General features: G+C 43.2%; 2 protein-coding genes across 7 annotated transcripts in view; one reads left to right on the plus strand and one right to left on the minus strand.

Moving 5' to 3' along the window:
• Window positions 1–900: 900 nt before the first annotated feature.
• polr2c (RNA polymerase II subunit C) lies at window positions 901–11,895 on the plus strand. The gene is made up of 9 exons (XM_017683710.2): window positions 901–1,112; window positions 2,335–2,384; window positions 3,889–3,957; window positions 4,061–4,113; window positions 4,590–4,718; window positions 6,887–6,938; window positions 7,185–7,353; window positions 7,619–7,693; window positions 11,554–11,895. The coding sequence occupies exons 1-9, from the start codon at window positions 1,027–1,029 to the stop codon at window positions 11,696–11,698; spliced, it is 828 nt and encodes a 275-aa protein (XP_017539199.1). The 5' UTR covers window positions 901–1,026; the 3' UTR covers window positions 11,699–11,895.
• Window positions 11,896–13,385: 1,490 nt separating this feature from the next.
• The window catches only part of shank2b (SH3 and multiple ankyrin repeat domains 2b), a 219,615-nt gene continuing 209,781 nt past the window's right edge, over window positions 13,386–23,219 (minus strand). For 5 of the 6 annotated variants that reach the window (XM_037540580.1, XM_037540579.1, XM_037540578.1 and 2 more), the window contains 3 exons: window positions 22,804–22,915; window positions 20,054–22,439; window positions 13,386–16,637 (listed from right to left, as the gene is read on the minus strand). In XM_037540580.1, the coding sequence (XP_037396477.1) occupies window positions 16,046–16,637; window positions 20,054–22,439; window positions 22,804–22,915 (3,090 nt within the window). In that variant the 3' untranslated portion in view covers window positions 13,386–16,045. The remainder of the gene's footprint in view (window positions 16,638–20,053; window positions 22,440–22,803; window positions 22,916–23,219) is intronic. The other variant, XM_017683708.2, reaches the window with a different exon arrangement.

Below are 23,219 nucleotides of genomic sequence, written 5' to 3' on the forward strand. Positions count from 1 at the left end.
ATTTATCACCATCGTACCATCACGAGCATTACGTATAAAGACCCAAGGCGCGTCTGGTTAAATAACAAACAGGTTGTATTTTGTGCTTTTGACCTCTGGTTCCCATCACCACTGTTGTACGGGAGCCGGAGTCGGACCAATACTCTGAATATAATGGTCTGGACCTTTTTCAGGGTTCGAGCCCCTTAGTTCCAGTGAGGGGTGTTAATGTTACAGCGTTCAAAGACATTTTAGACAATGATACGCTTCCAGCTTTGTGGCACAAGTTTGGAGAAGAGCCTTTATTTGTATAAGAGGTGAAATGGGACTGGGCCTAAAACAGAGTCCACGGGCAAATTAAAACCGTGCCGGACTTTGGACAACCCTGGTGCACAGCAAGAGAGAATCTGAATTGGATTAGTGTGAGTTTAGTTTGTTTAATTCACTGTTTCATTTAATTTGCTCCTTTTTTTTCAGCTTCTTAGTCGAATTTTTGTTCCACCTTAAATGGTGCCAGTTACATTCTGGCACTGGGGCAGCATTAAGCAACTGCTGCATCAATTAAAGTGGACTGGAAAAGTCGAATAAGAAGCTGGCGAATATGAAACTTCAGCCTCTTAAAAAGAGGAATAAAATCACATCACCTGAAAATGAATTAGAATAATTTGTTTAATTATGCATTATTTTTATTTATACAGGATGTCACCAGCAGCGCCCAGTAATATACCCACTATGTCAGTAATTTAGTGACATTCTGGTTTTTATGCATAAACTGCGCTATATGTGCAGTATGGACTTTGGCTAAATCCCAAATGCCACTTTGTTGTGTAGTGAGGAGCCCTTGTTTTCAAACCTTTGTAGTGCACTACGAAGGGAGCAGGGAGCCGTTTGGGATCCAGCCTTCGTTCCTACGGAGAGACGCTGCCAGTGTCCCGGATGTGCAGGCGGGCTCTGTGTGCCGATATGTCTAGGCGGCGCTGAGCGATCTTCACTACAAACTTAGTTTTTCAACATTTATTAGGGTCGTTCTGACTTACAGATCTCGCCATGCCGTACGCCAACCAGCCCACAGTGAAAATCACCGAGCTGACGGACGAAAATGTGAAATTTGTCATCGAGAACACGGATTTAGCGTAAGTGCCGCGCGTTAGCATTAGCGTTAGCAGCACTGTTATTAGTGCTGCTGTGACGGTTTTAGCTCAAAAGCCTTCTTAGTGTCCAGATATTCACCAATAAAAGCAAACCCGGTTCCGAATAAGGCTTCAGAAACTTTCTTTTGGAGTCAAATAAAATTACGGAGCTTATTAGCTTATTAAACAGCTCCTCGTTCGAATTTCCCCGTTCCACCTTAAATGGTGCGGCGGTTACGTTCTACACATGCTGTACAACATAGCGTTAGCGCGACTGCTGCCGCATTTAAGGTGGAACGGGGAAATTCGAACAAGAAGCTGACGGATAAAAGCCAACATCAGCCTCGTAACTAAATTAGATTCGGAACAGGCTTTTAAATGTTCCGTGACTGTTAAAGAAAGATTTTATAATTCTGCCTTTCCAAAAGAGGCGGTTGTCAAGACATGTCTTAAATAAGTTTTCACAATACATGAAATGTCTCGATATTTGTTTTGTCAGACACCTGATCAGTTAGAACTGAGATAAAAGAGCCAACAGTGCTCCATTTACAAAAATAGCATCAAAAATTGTGAACGTGATGATTTTAATTCGGTATTTGTTGGGTTTGCCATGTTGGGCTAATCAGTTGATCGGGACTAATATTGCTCTCTTTATAATGAAACGGGCAGTTGTCATATTGCCCTTTTGCCCAGCGCTGCTGTAAGTATTTAAGTGTCTTAAGCTTCACAGAAATATGAGAAAACATTTGTGTTATCTAGCCGGTCAGTTGGAGCTCTACATGGTACAGCACACTTCAAGTCATTTTAAAGTTGTTTACCCTCATTTCCATTACTTTTATATTGTCCACATAATGTGTTTCTCATTACTTATTTTTTTGTCACAGTTTTAACTGGTAAATATTGTTTGTTTTCCTTGTAAGCTGTATAGATGTGAACCAAAACGGGCGAAATGTTTGGCCCAGGTATAAAAAAGTGATGGTGTGTTTCTCAAAATGAATTTAAAATCAATTCTAGCGTTCATATTTTTTTAATCATACAGCCAGACATCATCGGTTGCGCATTGAAATGCCTTATTGAGTGTTCTACTTAACATATGGTTTGCCTTGAAGACTGCTGGTAGTTATTATGGAACTGCAGCATTATAACAGCATTAATAACTGCAGATAGTAGCACGGGTAAAGCGTACGTCCGTTCCAGTAATCACTGTTATGCTGTCCTGTTACAGGGTGGCAAACTCCATTCGACGTGTGTTCATGTCAGAGGTTCCCACCATTGGTGAGTAACCTAATACATATACAATGACAAAGCATGAAGCGCCGTCGGGAGGCGCTGAGCCACCATGAGCTGCCAGAGCAGCTTCAGTGCAGCTTGGTGTAGATTCTCTAAAGTCAGGTGTACACTGTGCGATTTTAGCCCGGTTTTAAGCCCGATTTGGTCTGAGCCGACTGAGTTTCATGATCGGGCTGGATTTCAGCTTCACTGGCCGTTGTTTGCTGTGCAGTGTGAGAGGAGGTTGGTTAGTGTAGTGGTTAACACCTCTGCCTTCTACACTGGGATTCAATCCCCACCTGGGCAAGCACCCTACACTATACCAATAAGAGTCCTTGGGCAAGACTCCTAACACCACCTTGACCTCCCTGTGTAAAATGATCAAATTGTAAGTCGCTCTGGACAAGAGCGCCAGTCAAATGCTGTAAATGTAAATGTGGGAGAAACGATGCCCGATTACCTGCCCGAACGAGCTCCGATTGAGCAGTCGGACGATCGGATGGGTTTCTGTCATGTGTGAGCACGAGCAGATTTCTCAAAGTCACACCCAAAACCGCACACAATCACATAACGGCTTTGCTCCATTTGACTGAGTTACATTTACATTTACAGCGTTTAGCAGACGCTCTGATCCAGAGCGACTTACAAGAAGCGCTTTGTCTGTCTAGAGAAAGTATCTTTGCTGGTTACCAATAGCTTAGAGAGAAAGACGGTCCTGAGCTCAGATACTGCTAGAAACAAAAGTCGCTGTAGATACAGAGACAAAAGGAGCAGAGCTGAACACAGAACTCTGTGCCATTCAATGCAATACAATAAAATATAATATATAAGTGCAGCTTATAATTCAGTGCTCGTTTAAGTGCTGTGTAAAGAGACGGTCTTCAGTCTGGTTTGAAGACAGCAAGAAGGGGAAGTTCATTCCCCCACCTGGGTTCCAGTACAGAGAACATTCTCGACGCTCGTCTTCCAAGCGCCTTGAAGGATGGCGGGTCAAGCCGAGCTGCACTCGAAGCTCAAAGGGCTCGTGGTCTAGTTCGAGATTTCACCACTGCCATCAGGGGCTGGTCCATTTTTGGGTTTGTAGGCCAGCACTAGGGTTTTAAATCTGATGGGTGCAGGGCCGAATCGCGAGGTGCAACTGTGCACACATGACTGAGTCTCAGAAAGCTGTTTCTTAGACACGTGATGCACTTCATGGGCGCAGGAGCAACTATTTTTCACAGTGTATGCCTGGCTTAAGTCTCTTGAGTTGTCTTAGAAAGGTGGAGTATGATTCTTTCAAACATTGCGCCTTTACTTGGTGTTTTGATGGTGGTGGTGGTGGTGGTGGAGAGTGCCGTTTAACACGTCAGTCCAAAATCTCCAGTAGAGCACAGTCGGATGTACACCTGTCCCTCGGCACTTGTGTTTTTATACCTATTTATTCAGGGTTTTCCTTTGATTTGTCAGCCACTTGTATGTATAGACACCGTTACGGTGTTTTCCAATCTGACTTGACGTGTCCCCTCAGCAATCGACTGGGTTCAGATCGATGCCAACTCCTCGGTGCTCCACGATGAGTTCATCGCACACAGAGTGGGTGGGTACGATTTCATTCCCTTCCAGTTTCTCCCCAGTGCTTTGGTCAGTGCATCCTGTGCAGAGTAAGTCTTCAGACGCCGTAATGACTTGTTTGTGTTTAGGGCTCATACCCCTCACCAGTGATGACATAGTTGACAAGATGCAGTACTCAAGGGTAAGTTTATTAAGTTATCTCTTCGTAACGAGATTTTTATGTACTTACTTATTAAATAACAGTGTAGATGATGCCGTGATTGCTTTGTGTGTGATTGTATTTTTTTTTTAGCTTAGTTGTTTCCATAGCAGTTACCTTCCAGTACTTAGTTTATCTAATCAGTCCTTCTTTAAATTAAATCAGGTGCTGCTGATTGAATATATTCATGCGCTGGTCGGAGTGCAGCGAGAAGTCAGGAACCAAACCTGTGTTCTTCTCACTGTATTCTTCTAACCAACACATTCATAACTTTTAGCACAAAAAAATATTTAAGCACTTTATTTATTGTTGAATAAGAGTCTTTTTTGCAGGAGCGTCCTGACCAAGGTAGACAGCAGCACTATCCCATGTAGATAACACAGCATTAGACGTGAGAGCAAGCCTTTTAAACAGTGCAGTAGTCTGATGCTGACATTTGTCCTGTGAATCTTTGCCAGGACTGCACGTGTGATGACTTCTGCCCAGAATGCTCTGTTGAACTGACGCTAGACGTCCGATGCACCGAAGACCAGACGCGCCATGTGACTTCACGGGATCTGTTGTCCAACAACCCCAGAGTTATTCCTGTAAGTCTGCTCAGCTGCGTGAAGAATCGCTTCCAGTGTAAACACTCCTGTTTATTTTCATTGTTCATTTCTGCATAACTCAGTCGCTCACAAAGTCATTCAGAGTGTTTTGATGTGAAACGCTCTCTTCTAGAGTTGTGTGGTGGTGATGGGAACCAGGGGTCACATCACATGGGCAGTCGTGGGCTGGAGGGATCTGACTCTGTGACCGGAAGGTCGCTGGTTCGATCCCCAGTGCCGACAGTCCATGACTGAGGTGTCCTTGAGCAAGACACCTAACCCCCAATTGCTCCCCGGACGCCGTGGATAGGGCTGCCCACCGCTCCGGGCAAGTGTGCTCACTGCCCCCTAGTGTGTGTGTATTCACTAGTGTGTATGTGGTGTTTCACTTCTCGGATGGGTTAAATGCCGAGGTGGAATTTCCCCATTTGTGGGATTAATAAAGCATCGCTTAACTTTACAATGCAGATAAGACCATTTTATTTACTGTCCAAAACCACCAGTGAACCTACACATCCTATGTACTGTTTATGATGGTAAAATAGTAAGAAATGTAGAAAAAGGTTGGGGACTATTTGACCTCACAACACCCTGCATGCACCTTTTGACATGAATGTATATAAAGAAAACACCTTGTAGGCCACAATTGTATTATATTATTTATAATTTTTAAATTATATAATTCATAACCATTTTGAGCAAGTTTCTGTAAGGGAGATTTTAGAGGCTGATGTCTGGTTTCTATAACCATCAGTGAGTCTGTTTACATGCATGATAATTTGACTGCAGAAGATCAGATTTTGTCAGTAATTGGTTCACCACAGTACTCAGATATGGAAACTCCAGGTCTACATGAGTCAGGCGGTAATCAGATTTCTGCTTTGCAACCAGCCAGTGAACTTACAGAAGAAGAGGTGATGGAAACGTAATGTAGAACTCAAACTCTGCTTTTTTAATTAATATTATTATTATTATTATTATTATGATGAGTATACATCGTCTAAAAGATGAAGAGTTGTTAACCCTTCATTTCCTCAAGTGTGTAGTTGGTTTCAGTGTCGCCTCATGAGTGCTGTGTTAAATGCTGCTTGCTTTTCCAAGACAGCCATCTGTTTTCTCCCATGCGTAGACTGAGGAAACGGAAAGAAATCAGAGTAAGAGTTCACCTGCACTGAGAAATCCCATTACTGAGCTAAAATCCAGCCTCTTTATCAGGTTTCTGGGTTTCTAGGCCTTAATGTGATCTGAAAAATTGTGTGCTGTTTACATGACCACTGGAATAATCAGATAACTGCAAATATCTAATAATGGTTGGATCATTAAGTGCATTCACTGTGAATTCTGACTGAGCACCTTCCGTTTAAAGGACACACACATTAGTGTTATAAATGACAGTTTCGATAATGGGTGAATGCAGTGGTTCCCATCACTGCCCCAGGGGGAGTCCAGGACCAGGAACCTGTCCTGCGAAGCAGGGTTGCCAGGTTAACTGGTAACCTGGTGGACATTCTCTCCACCGTCACTGTGTTAGTGCTTATTGGAGTGCTTTATAACCTTCATTTGCTTTTTATGCCCAAAAAAAAAAAAAAAAAACGAGATCCATCACATGATTGATGCCACAGAGGTCACTGTGGTCCACAACATCAGACCCTGCTTGGTCAGAAGATCAAAGTGCTGTTCATGATCCGAAGTCCTGAACTTAGCCTGCCTGGAACAAGTTAGGTGTGCAGAATACATTGCCGTGGTGATGTAACCTGGTAAAAGTGATCCATAGTTATGAGAGATAATCCAGAATTAGGTTGAACTAAGACAAATTTTAGCTATATAAGCAAGAAACCCTGCTTCATGAGACAGACCACAGGGTTGGGAACTTGTGGGTTAAGCTCACGACTGTTACTCAGTCGACTGGCAAATCAAACCGTCATGCCTTTTCTGCTTTCCTCTCAGATTAACTGTCCAAACGTGACCCTCATTTAAAGTTCTGTCAGAACCGCAATCATATCACTACAAAAGTGTAGTACAATCAGTCGGAATAACTGGAGTATTTTTAGTTTTATTTTTTTTGTAGATTTCACTTGAGCAACTGAACACCTTCGTTCACAAACTATTGCTGCCCTAACACACATTTGCGCATAAACAAAAGTCTGACATTGCATTATGTCCTTCAGGTGACCTCCAGAAGTCGAGATAATGATCCCAATGACTACGTGGAGCAGGATGGTGAGGACGGCTCCTTTCTCTTACACACAAATCGCCGCACTTCTCAAATTTAAAAGAGCATGATGTTTGATAGGAGCCCCATAACTTTATTTGCACCAGAACTATATTTGCCGGCAGTGCAATCAAAAACTCTCCTGTATTGCTCCACGATGGCTCGAGAGCTCTCAAGGGTGTTCAAAAATCAAGATTTTTCTGTTGGAGAAAAGTTATGTAAGCAGACTGATTTGGTTCTTCCCTTGATTGTAGACATCCTGCTGGTGAAGCTTCGAAAGGGCCAGGAGCTGCGCCTCAGAGCGTACGCCAAGAAGGGCTTCGGCAAGGAACACGCCAAGTGGAACCCAACAGCGGGGGTGGCCTTCGAGTATGACCCAGATAATGCACTGAGACACACTGTGTACCCTCGCCCTGAGGAATGGTATGCTCGGTTTTATGCCTTATTAGTAAGACGCTGTTGATAACAGTGTAGTGCCTCAATTAGCAGTCTGAGCACTCAGCGAGACTTGATGGCAGCTTGTAAAGCTGATTAGAATGCTTTGTTTTAGTGAATCAGCTGAAAATGTAATTTTTAACTCTCCTGTGGAAAAAGTTTACAAACTGAAGTAGTTTTTCATTTCATAATTATACAAAAAAAGCCCAGTGAAACATTAATTCCTTCATTTCCTGTTTTCTCTGCGATTCAGGCCCAAGAGCGAGTACTCGGAGATAGAGGAAGACGAAGTCCAAGCTCCGTACGACCCCAACGGCAAACCAGAACGGTAAGAGGTGGCACACGTGACTTTGTTTACTTGTTAAAACATTTAATTATACAGAAATAATAGAAAAAAACTCCCCTTTAAGTACGGACACATTATAGAAGCTTAGTCCTAATGGATGAATGGATGAGGGTCTGGCTACCAACATGCACTCTCAGCCTGACATGCACCACCAGCCTATTAACGACGTCAGGGCCGCGCTGCCACAACAGTGTTTTTGTCGGTTTTATGAAGAAAACCAGAGAACCACATACTGTTGGACAACAAGAGTCACAAAAAAACAAAACAAAGCAAAAAAGGCTACTGCTGAAAATTAATGAAAGCCGTGCTGATGACGATTAGAACCGGTTATCTAGAACTTATTAAGAGGTGTAGTATAGTCAATGTAGTACTGATTAGAGTGCTTGAAAAGGCAATCTATTGTTATCTCTATTATTGTCTCTATAGTTATCTCTATTATTATCTCTATTGTTATCTCTATTATTATCTCTATTGTTATCTCTCATACTTTTTATTCTTCTTCCACACTTTTCTGCGATTAATACAGCCCGGACCGCTTAACGTACAGACTCCGTTCAAACTGAGTTCCGAAGGTCTTGGCGCTGTGACTTGTGCTCTGTATGTTTGGAGTCGATCTGATTGGTAGTTTTTAATAAAATTAAGTTTAAAAATTAAAAACCTCCCATAAGAACGAACGGCGGAATGTTCAGAACTTCAGATTCTAACTGACATCGATGACGTCACAGCAGGCCACTCAGTCTCACAGACACAGCTGATCACGCAGGGAATCTGCTTTAAAATCCTTAAACTTTCACCTAGAAACTCAGTTTCACTTTTAAATGGTAGAGAAACTCGTCCTTTCTGAAACCTCAAAATATCTCATCATTTTATCAATTAGCTTCAGAGTTATGAGCGTTTGTTTGGCACTAGGCACAGAAAACTGCCCCATTCACTCCCATGTAAACTTCTCAAAATCAGAATCTGCTTATTTCAGGATTTTCTCTGTGTTTAACTCGTCATAACTCAGACATTTTCTCCTCAATACACAGAACATTACACCAAAATAATCCTCAAGGGGTCTCATCTCACACCATCTATCTGGTTAAGCGATAGAGTAAACATTTCCGAGTTATGACCGTTTGTTCAGAGGGTGCAAATCGGACTCAAACAAGGCTTCTCCACTAAGAGCTGCATAATAACAGAGTGACTGTTCAATTAATGACCCCCCCCCCCCCCCCCCCCCCCCCCCCCCCCCCCCCCCCCCACAACACATACATTTTCTCCCTCTCACACACACCACTTACACACACACACACACTTGCAGCTCTTTTCAAGCACTCTTGCAGTTCCTTCAGGAAATGCGCCTCTAGTTACTTTTGCTGTCTCGTCAACGTCGTCACAAATTTGTGATGTAAATCTTTGATCTTGCCACAGACAGAGAGTCAGAAGACCAGGGTTCGCAGAAATTATGCTTTTATTTGAAGAGCTCTGTCCAGTCTGCCACCAACCCTAGTCTGAAAGACCAGGTTAGACCTAGTGCTTTCAACCCTAAATTTCCCCACCCCCAAGAGCATCATACGGGGCAGAGTGGGAGATTTGAATCCTGTCGTAAAACGACCAGTTTTCCTAAACCAAGTGCTCTAGTCCGGTCCCCATGGAAGTGTCATAAAATGCAGTCATTCTTCAAACCATGAGAACAGGATATACATTCTGTTTAACAATGAATAAGAGAAAACTACAAAACAAATAATAATAAAACAATTTCCAACAGTTGTCAGGTGATGCTGTCCAAGTTTCTGAGGAGGTACATTTCAGCCTTGTGACAATGTAGAGAGCAGCAAGCGGACGACATTGTGGGCACCGAAGCAGTACGTGGTCACATCGTGACCTGATGGTTTTGTCCATAACAGGAGTTGGCTGACAGTTGCTGCTCGAAGTCATTAGGAAACGATCAAATGTATCTGGAATCAGTCCCAGAAGACCTGATTAAACTATCAGAGTCCTTTTACGCTGTGATCTCAGGAAAACCCAGAATACCATTAGCGCCTACTGAAAACCACTAATAAACACTTTTAATGGGTTCTATGACTTTTTGTCTGGAGCCAGACTCTGTTGAGCGGATCCCATCCCATCCCTGCACATTTTCCCATCCCATCCCATCCCTGCACATTTTCCCATCCCATCCCTGCACATTTTAATGCACTGTGTGCTTTGCCACACAATCTGCTTCAAATCACTCCAGACTAAGTGTGTAATGATTTCAGTAAAGTGTAGAAAATTTTAATAGACGGTGTAGAATTTCCTCTGAGAGTCTCTCTGTAAATACCCGTTTATTTTTTCGTGGAAAACAGGTCAGTGATTAAAACTGGCATCTGGGTGCAGCCTGTCAGAGAACGTAGGCAGGATGGGACAGGGGCTTTTGCTATGCAGACATCCATGCTCAATGCCTGGGCTTTTTTTTTGAAGTCGCTGCAGTTTTCTTAGAAAGCTGGCCATGCAAGCATGTTTAGCAGTGGTGGCGGTGTGTTTGGGCCCAGCAGGCTTGAGTCCATCCACTTCTGTCACTGTCCACCTAAAATGACGGCACAAACATACTTTCATCATTAAAATCTTATGAATAAATAAAATTAATACATAATGAACATAATAAATTTCCATCTTTAATAGTAAGCTATAAAAATGGCAAACCTCATAATAATAAAATCAATAAAATCAAAACTTTTCCAAGATCATCGCTGCTGCATGTGGCCTGGAAGCATAAATATGGTTTAGGCCTCATCCCAATTCTTATTTTTATCCCTTATTTTTGAGTGTCACCAGTGAGGGGAAAGTTCAGCTCCTCACAGCTGGGCTTTAGTTACATTTAGGGATCATACGACTTCAAAGAGGGGGGCAATTATTTATTATTACCCACCCCTAATTCTTTGGTGATATTAAGCTAAAGTCAGCTGCTCAACAGCTTCTTATTCATACTTTCCTGTTCCACTTTAAATGGTGCAGCAGTTCTGATGCCTGAAGCACCAAAATGTAACTGCTGCACCTTTTAAGGTGGAGCTAGCTACCAAGACATCAGGTGAAATGTGACCGGCTATATATAAAAATATCGCTGTTGTCGGAAGAAAACCTCATATCTCCAAAATGGTAACTTTACAGTAGAAGGATAAAACATACTTTAATGTAAGTCAATGGAACCAGACGTGTTTCTAAGTCATTTTTAGGGCATTTCCTTTAATCCAATCATCATAAAATTTACACACAATGTAAACAGTAACAGATACTTTCAAATTATGTAAACAACTGAAAAACATTCAAAATGGAGATAGGGGGTTTTCTTCTGACAACAGCTATATATATATATATATATATATATATATATATATATATATATACACACACACACACACACACATACAGTAAGTATAGTAATAATATAAAGTAATTTGAGCTTGATTATTACATCCAAAAGCATAAATGGTGGAATAAGAAGTGAAGTTTATTGCTTCTTTGTGCAAAATGAGTTCATCTTTTCTTACTATGAAGTTTTATGTAACGTTTTTTTTTCCTCTCTGTTCTTAGATAGATGCTTAGCTGACACTCCATAGTTATGGTTTCTACTTCATTTGATGTAGCCCCCCTCATTTGATGTAGCCCCCCTCATTTGATGTAGCCCCCGCCCCCAACACTGCTTTGCAGCATATTTATTTAAAGCTCTGTATAAAATTAAAAAAAAGAGAATTTAATATAATCTTTACTTTTAAATTTGAAAATCATGTAGAGCCTAAAAATTGCTCCTACCTCTGAAGATACATAATGCCAGATGACTTTCGGAAGCATTGCCACTCACGTCTGCTGATGCTCATCAGGTTCTACTTCAACGTGGAGTCCTGTGGCTCGCTGCGGCCAGAGAACATAGTGATGTCGGCGCTCGCTGTGCTGAAGAAGAAGCTGAGTGACCTGCAGACACAGCTGAGCCATGAGATCCAGAGTGACGTCCTCACCATCAACTAAAGCATCCGAAAGCAGTGAAGCGGTATTGGAGTGATAATGGGCGCGTATATGTGCTCATCATTGTTCGAGCAGCTAGTGTGGGGAACTGGGGAGATTTTGTACAGGAGAAAAATTGTTGTTTCTGTGTTTTTTTATTTGTTTGAAGATTGTGGGTGGTGGAGAATATTCTTGATAATAAACACAAAATGTGATGTAAAGTGTTATCTATGGTCATTTATGCAGAAAGAGTGGAGAAAGCAGACATACTGAACACCAGAGGGCAGGAGAGAACAGCTGAGCAGTTCGTATTAATGAGTCCACAACACAACACGTTAAAGTATGTGCAGATAAACAACAAGGTCCACCTTCTCCGGTTTTCCTCACTTTCCAATGAAGAAATTTCAAGGAATCTGAGGTTTTCTAGATGCTTTAAACAGGCAAAAGTTAGTTGCAGTAACAGGTCATCGTCTGTTTGCAGGCATTTGGTTTCGTGCTTCCCAAAACTAAAATAGCCATCCCGTCTTTTCCAAGTTTGGGATTAATCTCATGTTAAGTTACTGATGTCAGCAGAAAAGAAAGCACCAAACTCTACTTATCAGGGATTTTGCCACAATACCGTAATGATAACTAAGGCTGGGTTCCCAGATGTTTGATCGACTACGTTGATTTCAGTACTGATTTCTGAACTATAATTTTGGTTAAGTAGCTTTTTTGTCGGTTTATTTACAAAGCGACAGTGGGTGTGATTTGAACTTGAAACGAGTGTGGCGTGCTGGAAGGTAGGTAGAGTTACTGACTGCCCACGACGGTCACACTGGCGTTCATCAGTGAAATTTCTCCAGCAAGAATGTCCTATTTCAGTGGAATTCGCTGCGATGAGCGATTTCTTGTTGCAGAGTTGTGGGGCAGAAGCATTTTGCAAGCAAACCTTCTTGTCAAGCTCAACTTCAGTCAACATTGACATGATGCTGCTCTTGGCTGGGTTGACCTTTTGAAATTGAGGGGCTTCATATGGCAGCAAGGTCCAGCTCATTTAACCAGAATCTAAGCATGGCAATTAAACCCATCCCCCTGCAGCTTAATGAAGAAGCACGGCGATGTCATTTAAATGGCCAATCAGCAGTCTAGATTTTTGAACAAGCGTGCTCATTGGCTGCAGCTTTTCTGATCAATCTTCTGATTTTGATTTAAACGTGATTGTTTTCTTTTCCTCGAAAAGACCGGAATGTCCTGCTCGTCATGCTGGTCTTCTAAAGGAATGCAGAATAGAGCTCTGTGTAATTATTAGTAAAGACGACGATGAATAATTAAATGAATTAAAATATATAATTCAAATTGAAGTATGTAATCAGATTTGCAGCGTTGGTGATTTGGGAGTTGCCCTCTGTTTGTTGTAATCAGCTCTACATATGAGACTGTGTATAAAATTTGATATTGAATGGGAGAATTTTTAGCACTGAAGTCTGTCTGGACCATAAATGTTAATACCCAGCCCTGAAGTTATTGACCGCTAAAACGACCAGCTTATGGAAGAAATGCTGCATGAAAGCGGACGCCAGTTTGTGTAATATCATATTTATTTCTTCCTGTGAGTTTTGGTTTTTTCATACATGAGTATTGAGGATTTAGAGGAAAAGTGCAGTCACATAAACGTCTCTCTTTGACCTTAATAATTTACCCTAAAATAAATAAAAGGATTTTTTTTTTGTAGCACAAAATTACAGCGACAGAGATCAAGTGAATTCATTCTTCACACAAAGTGTGAGAGACACATCTATGTATAATAAAATAAAGACTAATATCCAAATCTAATCGGATACGTCCCGCCGAGGACCTCAGTGGGTTCGGGATGCATCACTACGTCGTTTTTTTCAGAATTCCATTTGGGAAAAAAAAATAATATTTTCGTTGATCATACATTCACACCAGGAGCTCAGGTGAATCTGTTGGAGTGTAAGTGGCCGCATGTGTACAACTTTTACAACTGTGTCTGTAAATTCTGCACACCACATTATCTAAATTTCAGCTTCATTGTTTTTTTTTTAATTACAGGATCTAAAAGAAGCAGGTGACAGCCGTTAGCTCATAGTTAAATATTCTCTATTTCACTGAGACCTATATATATAAATTCCATTTGATTGAAATATCATCGATATACTGTACGTAGAATACTGGCAGAAAAAAAAAAAAAAAAAAAGACCGAACAGTTTTCTTGAAGATTGTGTATTGCTTCTTAACCGATACCACATAAATATTTTTTTTTTCTTTTTGGCACACCACAGATCATAAAAATCTCATAGTTCTATAAATCTTTAAAATACTGTGCTGTTTCCTAAAATAAGATATATAGAGATGATTAACTCTAACTCCTCTAAAGTAGAGATAAGCAAACACGTCGCTGAACGTCTTCAATGCATACTTACACGGAACGCCGCCGGGGTGCCTGTGACCCGTCCGTTCGCATTCATGCCCGTTACTATGACCTTTCCCCTCAGTTCAAGCATAACCACAGCACTCTGAGCCTAACGCAACCGAAGATGAAGAGAATGAAGCTGCTGGCTGTTCTGATCGTAGCTACGGCACAAACGGAACCAAATCATTGGTCGTGAACGCCAAAATAGTGAAAACAAAGACAAACTGTACGCACGGTGTTCAGATGAAGCTCATACACGAAGACCGAAGCGAATTCAACGATAATCAACAGCGCTATTAAATGATAAGCTTTTCTTAGGCTATATAAAATCGCAACGATGACGAGCAAATGTTCAAGCTAGATTTGGCCGACTTGGCAAAACAAAAAGGTGACTTTCCCCTCGATTGGAGAAAAGTAAGGGTCAGTGGGAGTGAAGGGCAGGGCTCAGAAAGGGCATTTAACACAAACACTGGGTGGAGAATAAGTCAGAACATGAAGCAGCACAGCAGGGGTGAGTTTGCCGTCATCCAACTCCAAACATGCTTCAGGGTAGATGGTCTACAGTTTAAACAAAGCAACACAGAGAAGAACCTCTATCTCTCATTCAGCGTCACAAACTCTCATCCAGTAAACAATTGACCATTTTACAATTTGAGACAGTGATATGTATAGTTCGTGGAGGTCCTAGTCTTTGAAGTATTCCAGTGATTGATCTGAATGGGTAATAATAAACGTTGTAAAATAATAATAATAGCAATAATAATAATAATAATAATAGTGTGCCTACAGCAGACAAAAATACGCTCATTAATAGTCACATATCAAAATGATAAATCTGAATGGGTAATAAATAATAATAAAAAAAACATACAATTATTATTAGTGCGCCTACAGAAGACACCAATTCTCTCCGTCACGTTATTGAATAATTGGTACTGAAACGTCGAGCGTTTCTCTGAAGGCAACTCTTCCACTTTTCAGTCACAATGCTCTAAATCTCCCCCAAAACATCATGTTCATCATCCGTTTTTAATTAGGTATTCGTGGAGCTAGCGTGATACTGAGAACACAATCCTGTGGCACAAAGGAAAAACAGCTGGGAGATAATAAGGTCTAAAAATACAAGAGGAAAAAAAGCCGTCTAGTCTAGTAGGAGTAGGAGTTCAGGAACCGAACGGAATGGCAGCACTGCCGTTAGACCTCCTCACAATGTGGAAGACACTAAATATCAGTAGAAATTACGCTTCAGAAAGACTCGTGATTTTTTTTTTTGTTAACCCATTCAGACGAATATCTAATTTTAACCATAACCAAAGACAAAGAGATGAAAGATGGCAGCTCGCTCTCATGGCGTCGGGTGTGCACATACAGAGACGTGACCTGGTGAAGACGCCTGTCCCAGGACCGTGAGCGATGTGAACTGAGGAACGACATGGCACCAACCGCACACGTCTTACGGATCCATCTACTTCCGAACTGAACGAGTAAAAGAAAAAAAAAATCGGAATAAAAAAAGCACAATATTTCATAGGCAGCTGATACACGGACCTTCCCTTTTTCCTGAAGAAGTGTTCTCTAGATAATCAGTCGTCTTAGCAAAGATAGAAAATGGTCGGCCAGCTCTGCTGGTTTTCAGTGCATTCACGCCAGGCCCGAAAGTAAAAGCCAAAGAGAAAACGAACGGTCATCTCAAACGCTTGGACTCCATACAGTGTCCCGTCAGAGGCTGGGGCTTTTGTTGGTACGAAGGAGCTTTTGTGCTTGTCTTAGCGCTGTGTATCTTCAGACATGTCTTTCCTTTGAAAAAAAAAATCCACTGCAGGCAATGAGAGGAACAAGGTATTATTAAAATAAGTGAATGAAAAAGAAAAAAGAGAGGAACAAAAAAACCAAAAAAAAACAAAGCTTTATGAACAAAGGAAGGCTGACGTCCACCGGCGAAGCAAAGCCCAGTCTCATCTGTCCAGGAGCAGCTTGAGCGCCCGCTCAATGTTCATCCTGTGGCCGACGCGGGTCACGCCCAGGTCGATGAGATCCTGCTTCTGCAGGCTGGGCAGGTGGCTGCCCTCGATGTCGTTGTCCATGAAGGCGTCTCTGTGCTCGCCCAGGTTTAGGCTCTCCAGCCAGTCGGCCACGTCCTGCTTGCTCCAGGCCAGCACGGGCTTGGTGGCGAAAGGCTTGTTGGAGGCGGCCTGGATGAGGGTGAGGGGTGAGGGCGAACGGCTGCGCCCCGTGCCCAGGCTGAGGGGCGGAGTGGGCAGCCCGAACACGTCCGTCATGGTGGGGGAAGCGGCCGAGGCCGGGAGCGAAGAGGAGGAGGCACAGCTCAGGCCCGAGTCTGGGGGGGACATGATGGGGCTTGGGGCACAGGGGTGCGGGTGGTGAGGGTGTTGCGGAGGGTGTGAAGGGTGTGGGGAGGAGGGCAAGCTCTCGGACTGTCGACACGGCGACGGCGAAGCAGGCACGTTCTGGCCGGGCTGGGTGCTGAAGGAGACGGCGGTGTTCTGCTGGGTACCTGAGACAAGGGACACCACGGCGTCCGGATTTCTGCAGAGAGAGACAGAGAGAGAGAGAGAGAGAAAGAGAGAGAGAAATAGTGAAAAACATAGTCAGAGAGATAGACTGTCCAAAAGTTTGTAGACAACTGCTCTTTCTTCTAAAATTAAGGGTATTAATAGTGATTTTGTCCTCCTTTGCTGCAGTAACAGCCTCTACTCTTCTGGGAAGGCTTTACACTAGATGGTGGAACACTGCTGTGAGGATAAGAGCATTAGTGAGGTCAGGTACTGATGTTGGATGGTCAGTTCTGGATCACTCCAACTCATCCCAAAGGTACTGGATGGAGCTCCACTGCTCCACAGCCCAATGCTGCTCCACTGCTCCACAGCCCAGTGCTGGCTTTATACCCCTCTAGCTGACACTTGGCATTGGGCATGGTGACCTTATGCTCGTGTATGGCTGCTCCAGAGTGTAAAGAAGCTGAATTCACTAATTAAGGCTGTCTGGATATTTATGGACATCATTCCATGATTGTATAAAGAAATGTCCAGCTATAGTGGAGCACATAATTGGTTAAATAGTGTGAAGCGAAGCTTTTCATTGTTGGGGCTCAACATCTGCTGGTTTACTGGTTGAAGTACATCTAGTTTACTAAGATAAATATTAGATAAACCACCAATATTTCTTTCTAAAGTCAAAATCCACAGCTTAGTCCATTACAGCCACATACAAAAAGTCTTAGACACCAAAGCACATTGTGTTTGTGTTTGTAAAACCCATTATATATCATTAGAACTGCAAATAAAAAGTAACAAGAAATTGTTTTCAAAAAAATTCCTTGATATCTTGTGAGCTAATCTGAAAAACAAAGTTTGGATTTCTCCTGGCCCCAGGAATCATATGGAATAATCCATTTCCATAAGCACTGGATAGTAACTACAGCTAATACTGGGCTCCCTCAAAGAGGTGATGAGTATAATGTTATTTTGTTTATTGTAATATTAATGTTTTTTCTGAACACAAACACTTACTGTCCAGACAGCCTTTTAAATATGACTACAGTTTAAAAATATAAAATACTGTATATTAAGTGCCTAAAACATTTGCACAATACTCTATAGATTTGAAAACAGCAGCTGCCTTTTGTGTGAAAATGTTTTGACAAATGGACCAATAGGAATGGTCTAAAAATGTGCACACCCCTAATTTTTGAGTTCAGGTGTTTCAGCCACACTCATTGCTAACAGGTATTTCAAATTAAACACATAGCCTTGCAATCTCCATAGACACTGGCAGTATAACGGTTAAACTGAAGGCTTAGTGACATGGCACTGTCACAGGATGCCACCTTTGACACAAGTCAGTTTGTGCGATTTCTGACCTGCTAGATCTGCCCCAGCCAACTGTAAGTGCTATTAGTGTGAAATGGAAGTGTCAATGAGCAACAACAGCTCAACCACGAAGCAGTAGACCACACAAATTCCGAGACCAAGTGCTGAAGCGTGCAGCACCTGTTCTCTGTTGCATCAATCACTACAGTTCCAAACCGCCTCAGGAGGTAACATCAGCAAAATAACTGCACTTCGGGAACTTTATGAAATGGGTTTTCATGACCGAACAGTTGTAGGCAAACCTAAGATCAAAATGTGCAATGCCAAGTGCTGGCTGGAGTGGTGTAAAACACGCTAAAAGCATGAAATCATTTTCACATTTCTTTCCATGCTCCTCAAATATTTATATATATTTGTCTGTTATGGACACTTATCTTATGCAACTCTTATTTTAATTCTTATTCGTATTTTGTTGTAAATAGCCTAGAGATTTAAATTTAACTCTTATTATTTATAATGTTTGTAATGTGTGTACTGTTTCCCGCTTCTATTACTGAGTGCCTTACTTCTATTACTCTGCTGCTGTAATTGTGTGAATTTCCCCGCTGTGGGACTAATAAAGGATTATCTTATCTTATGTGCCTGGATAATCAGTATGGCATTATCCTGTGGTAGGGTATTAGTTTACTCTGATTGTATGCATTGCATATTACAGTTCAACTGTCGTATGCCACTGCCATATGGCAACAAATAGTAAACCTTTTTTTTTTTTTTTTATATTTCTGTTAATTATAACATAAGAAAACAGATAAAACAAGTTCATAAGTTCATAATTTCCTTCCCTTGAAAAATGACCATTTGGCATAATAAGCAATGCATACAACAACATGCCTAATGTCATGTCTACAGCAACCCGAGCAGCCCATAAACTAATCCAATATTCTTTGTACGTTCTGGGAGAGGTATCTGTTTGCATAGGGATGGTAATACACTGCATTCTATGCTGGTGCTGGCACTAAATATTGTCAAATAATCTGAAGCAAACTATAAACATTCACTGTTTCCAAAGTACCAAGCAACATGTTGCTACTTAACAATGCAAATCACAACACTGCATAACAAATAGTCTTTTTATAGCATCATCATATTCATCCTACCAATTTTGTAGCTTGACAGGGCAGCAAGCACCTCCATTCACTGTGTAATGTGTTGCATGCAAATATACAACAGACAGTACATAATGCATACAATAAACAACAAACTAAAACTAATCTGCCATTTTAATTAAACAACCAGCAGAAAAATAAAACTCGGAAAAGGTCTAAAAATACTCAACTAAAAAAACGACGTCTTCTGTTTCTGTTGACACTGCATTCTTTAAGACACAGTGAAATAACCCTACCCAAAGCATGTGCAGTGTAGGATATTATCAACATGTCATTACTGACTATCAGCCACAAAATCTCGTTCCTTTCACACCGAAAGACGCTGCACGTCCCCGTCCTCAGCATGTTCTATAAACGGCCATGTGCCTGAACTGTCAGGGCATTTTAGGGTCAGTTCTGTGGTCTGTAAATAACCAAAGCTTTTCATAATAAATGAGTCTCTGCTCTCAGAGAGGGCTGCTGTAGGAGGCAGCAGCAGTGCATCTGCGCTGAGGAGATATGCCCAATATAGGTACCCAACCCGAACCTCAAACGCACGCATTTCAAGCTGTGCTGCTTTTTAAGACTGAGAACACTAAAACGCATTGGCGCAGTGGAGATCTGCATGTGACTCCAAACACGTCCGCCTTTGTCATCGGTAGGAAACTGACGTTTGCTCTGCTGGGTACGGGGGCTCTTGAAAAGCCTCATGGGGGCAGTTTGTGTGTGATGTGATAACTGAGTAATAAATGGGTAATGTTCCAAATCAACCAAACACACATACAAACACACCTCTTTCTCTGCTATGGTTCGGTCTGTGTTCATCACACTGACGTTGCTCATCTCATCCTCAAGGCTGTTCTCATTATTAGGTTGCTAGGCAACTCTTTCTTTCCCGGGCAGAGCACACACACTAATCTGGGTGGCTAAATGAATGTCTGTGTTACTGGGGCGAGTGCTGCTGGTGCAGGTGGTGGGGTGAACATACCTCGTTCCGAAATGAGTTCTACATCCTGTGGGAGAGTCTAACGCTTCCCCTGGCTTTGGTGCTTTGTCCTTGTTGATGTGTTGCAAGACCGAGTTCATTTCGGCCATCCCCTGGGGCTTGGCCTCTGGGCCGTGGGGGTTCTTCAGATCCAGAGGTTCACCCCAGAGCTTTGAGGTTCTTTGTGTTGGGGTTTTCAGAGGCTCTGGCGGGGCGCTTCCTGGGGGTGGTGGTGGGACGGAGGAGGGCACCCTGAAAGAGCCCATGCTCTCCTCGTTCAAGGCGTCCTTATAAAGTGCATTGCTCTTGTTGACGGCGTGCTTAGCCTTCGGCTTGGGCAGGACCTGTGCCCTGTCCACCAGAAAGGCCTGTCCATCTGCATAGACGGTGCAAGTGTCCAGGGTCTCTCCTCCTTCCGACGATAAAGTGGAGATGCTGGATACAGTGGAGACCGTGCTGGTGGTCTCCAGCTGGGGGTCTCCGCTGCTCCGGCTGTCCACCTCAATGCCTGAGTCAATAATGGGCTCGTAAGGTTCAAGAGGCCCTGTGGGGAAGCTAGGAGGCGTGCAGTTGGTAAGGACTGTCGGTCTCTTGATCTCAGAGTTGCTAGTGGTTAAGTGGGGGTAGTAGGGACCAAGAGAAGGTCGCCTCATGCCATTGGCTTTCTGTTTCAGCAACTCGGAGATCGTCCCTGACTGATCTTCGGGGATATCAAAACTGTTGGCAAACTCTAATGGGGGAGGCAGGGGTTCACCAAACACAAACTCTTCGTCTATGTCGACAGAGGCCAGAGGAGGTGGAGGGATACCAAAAGGGAGTTTGACCGGTTCATCCACAGAGCTGACAGTGATGATAGTCTTTCCCTGCGGTGCAGTGGACAAAGGCTTGCTGGATGCAGGGTTAGCAGGTGCCGGTTGGTTGGGATCACGGAGTTCTCCAGGGGTGCTGTCCGGACAGGCGTCCTCATCTCTCTCCCCCTCTGACAGACTGTTTTCATCTGATTTGGCCCCATCTGTGGTGTGGACCATGAGTAACCCTGCTGACTTTTGCTGTGAGGTGTCCACAATGTCAATCAACATGTTCTTTTTCTCTTCCACCCTCTTTTCAGGCTTGCCCAGGTCCAATTGGTACTTGGACTCAGTCTCATACTTGGACTCTGTCATCTGTCTCCGCAGGCCTCCCCGTGGCCGGCCCATGGTGGCAGTGCTGGAGAAGCTCACTTCCACATTGGGCCGAAGCTTTGTGTCGATAAAGAGTGGCTTGTTGAGGTCCAGCTTGGATGGATCACTCTTAAGTGGCAGAGGCTGGGACTGCTCCCTCATGGCCCGGTCTCTGGCAGCTAGTGCTAAGGCTAATGGGGAATTGGGGTCCAGAGGTTTCCCAGTAACGGGGTGGACATAGTTTCCGCTCCCTGAGCTGTAAGTCTTGTGAGCCGGCAAGCTGATGGGACTGTGCCCTGTACGAGTGTTCAGAAGCTCCCGTACCATAGTGGGCTCTGGGCTGTTGAAGTCAGTCACATTGCCTCCTCCTCGTGGGATGCTGAGCAGGGACGAAGGAGGCGCCATGAGCCTGCGCAAACGTTCGTCACTGCTGAACATGCCCTCATCGATGGACTTGGAGTGTCGCAAACGTGGGGCCGGCATTGGAGTAACATCCTCATCACCAGCATCTGTGGATCTGAAAGATGGCGAATTCCTGTGCACCTCCAGCCTCTTCTCCCTGGCTGAGCTGGAGGCCATCACGGATGAAAAGGGGCTGCTTGAATTGAGGCTGTCCTCTGGGCGAAGTTGGCCTGTGTGCTCTGGGGTACTGGTCTCGATCTCCATACTGCTGCCCTGGCTGCTTTTGCCGCTACTGCTGGTGGAGGGTTCTTTGATGATGATGGTGGGGATGGGGATGGAGCAGGTTTTCTCTGGGCTGTCCTCTACATTGGACTGCTTCACCAACATGCCCTTCCTCCGTGCAGGCTTATTTGGCACAAACAGGGCTGAGTGACCCACTTTGCCAACGTCCGAGTATGGGTTTTCAGGGATCTGGGCCCGGCGCATGTGAAGGCTCTGCTGTGCGGTTGGGCTGTTGCAGCCCTCAGAGTCGTACTGTTCGGGACTGTCTCTGTAAAACATGCCCTGTTCTCTCCACCCTGAACCCAAGGTGGAGTCTCCTCCTCTGTCTGGGGCCGTGCTGTTCGCAGCAGGACTTTGGGTGGTAAAACCTGGTCGGATTGTGCCATAACCGCTACCGGCAGCTGGAGGAGCACTGTTGTGAGGTGGAGATGGAGGGGAGATGGCTGGTGGGGGAGGAATGTCCTCTGATGTATCGGGCATTGAAAGGCTTCTTGTAAATTTCAACATGGGAGGAGTGAGAAACTGCTTTTCTTCTTCTGTTACCCCTGTGGTTGGATGACAGGAGGATTATCAGTCCACCAGCAAATACATCAGTTAATAAAAGGCAAAAAAAAAGTAGTTACTTGGGTGTTACCCACTCACAATATTTCACATAAAACAAACTGACTGGGTCCACTGAACTGAGGCAAACAGCTTCTTCTTGACAGGGTAAATGGTTTGTGTTCTATGGCATAGCATTGTTTATTTATTTATACACCATGAAAAAAACTTCTTAGACCAGGATCCTGTCAGTACAAATTACATACAAACACACACACACACAAAGAAAAATACCACAAAATAGTAAAAAAATGAGAGACAGATTAAAACAACACACTTATACTCCTGGTGTTAGAAAACAGTACTTGCCTATGGACGTCTGCCGACGCATGGTTCCCTTTGGTACACCCAGGTAAGGGCCTTTAGGACTTCCTGTGACTGGCGGGGAGTCCACTGATACGTCCTGGCTATTGCACAGGGACTGCACAACCACACAGATTCATGTTTAAGGTGTAGGTAAAGGACTTCATAATCTGCAGTGGGTTAAAACAGAGCTGATTGTTTCAACGACTGTGTTTTTAATGTTAACTGAAAAACAACATTTAAAAAGCTGAAATATTTCTTTCTTAAAATTCCTGTTTGAATTGCATATAGGGAACACTGGGCTGTGACTGTACTGAACATTATTTCTGAGTCTAGCATAGACATTCAGCAGCAGTGAACATCATGCCTTCAACAACAAACAGAATTTGAGGTAACAGTTTACTGTAGGGCAGTGGTCATAA

This window comes from Pygocentrus nattereri, chromosome 8, assembly GCF_015220715.1.
Source record: "Pygocentrus nattereri isolate fPygNat1 chromosome 8, fPygNat1.pri, whole genome shotgun sequence".
Taxonomy (NCBI): domain Eukaryota; kingdom Metazoa; phylum Chordata; class Actinopteri; order Characiformes; family Serrasalmidae; genus Pygocentrus; species Pygocentrus nattereri.

Excerpts from the sequence above, each read along its gene's own strand:
- polr2c (XM_017683710.2), top strand. The coding sequence starts at position 1,027 with ATGCCGTACGCCAACCAGCCCACAGTGAAAATCACCGAGCTGACGGAC. Across the intron at positions 1,113-2,334 it reads ATCGAGAACACGGATTTAGC|GGTGGCAAACTCCATTCGAC; the intron begins GTAAGTGCCGCG and ends GTCCTGTTACAG. Across the intron at positions 2,385-3,888 it reads GTCAGAGGTTCCCACCATTG|CAATCGACTGGGTTCAGATC; the intron begins GTGAGTAACCTA and ends GTGTCCCCTCAG.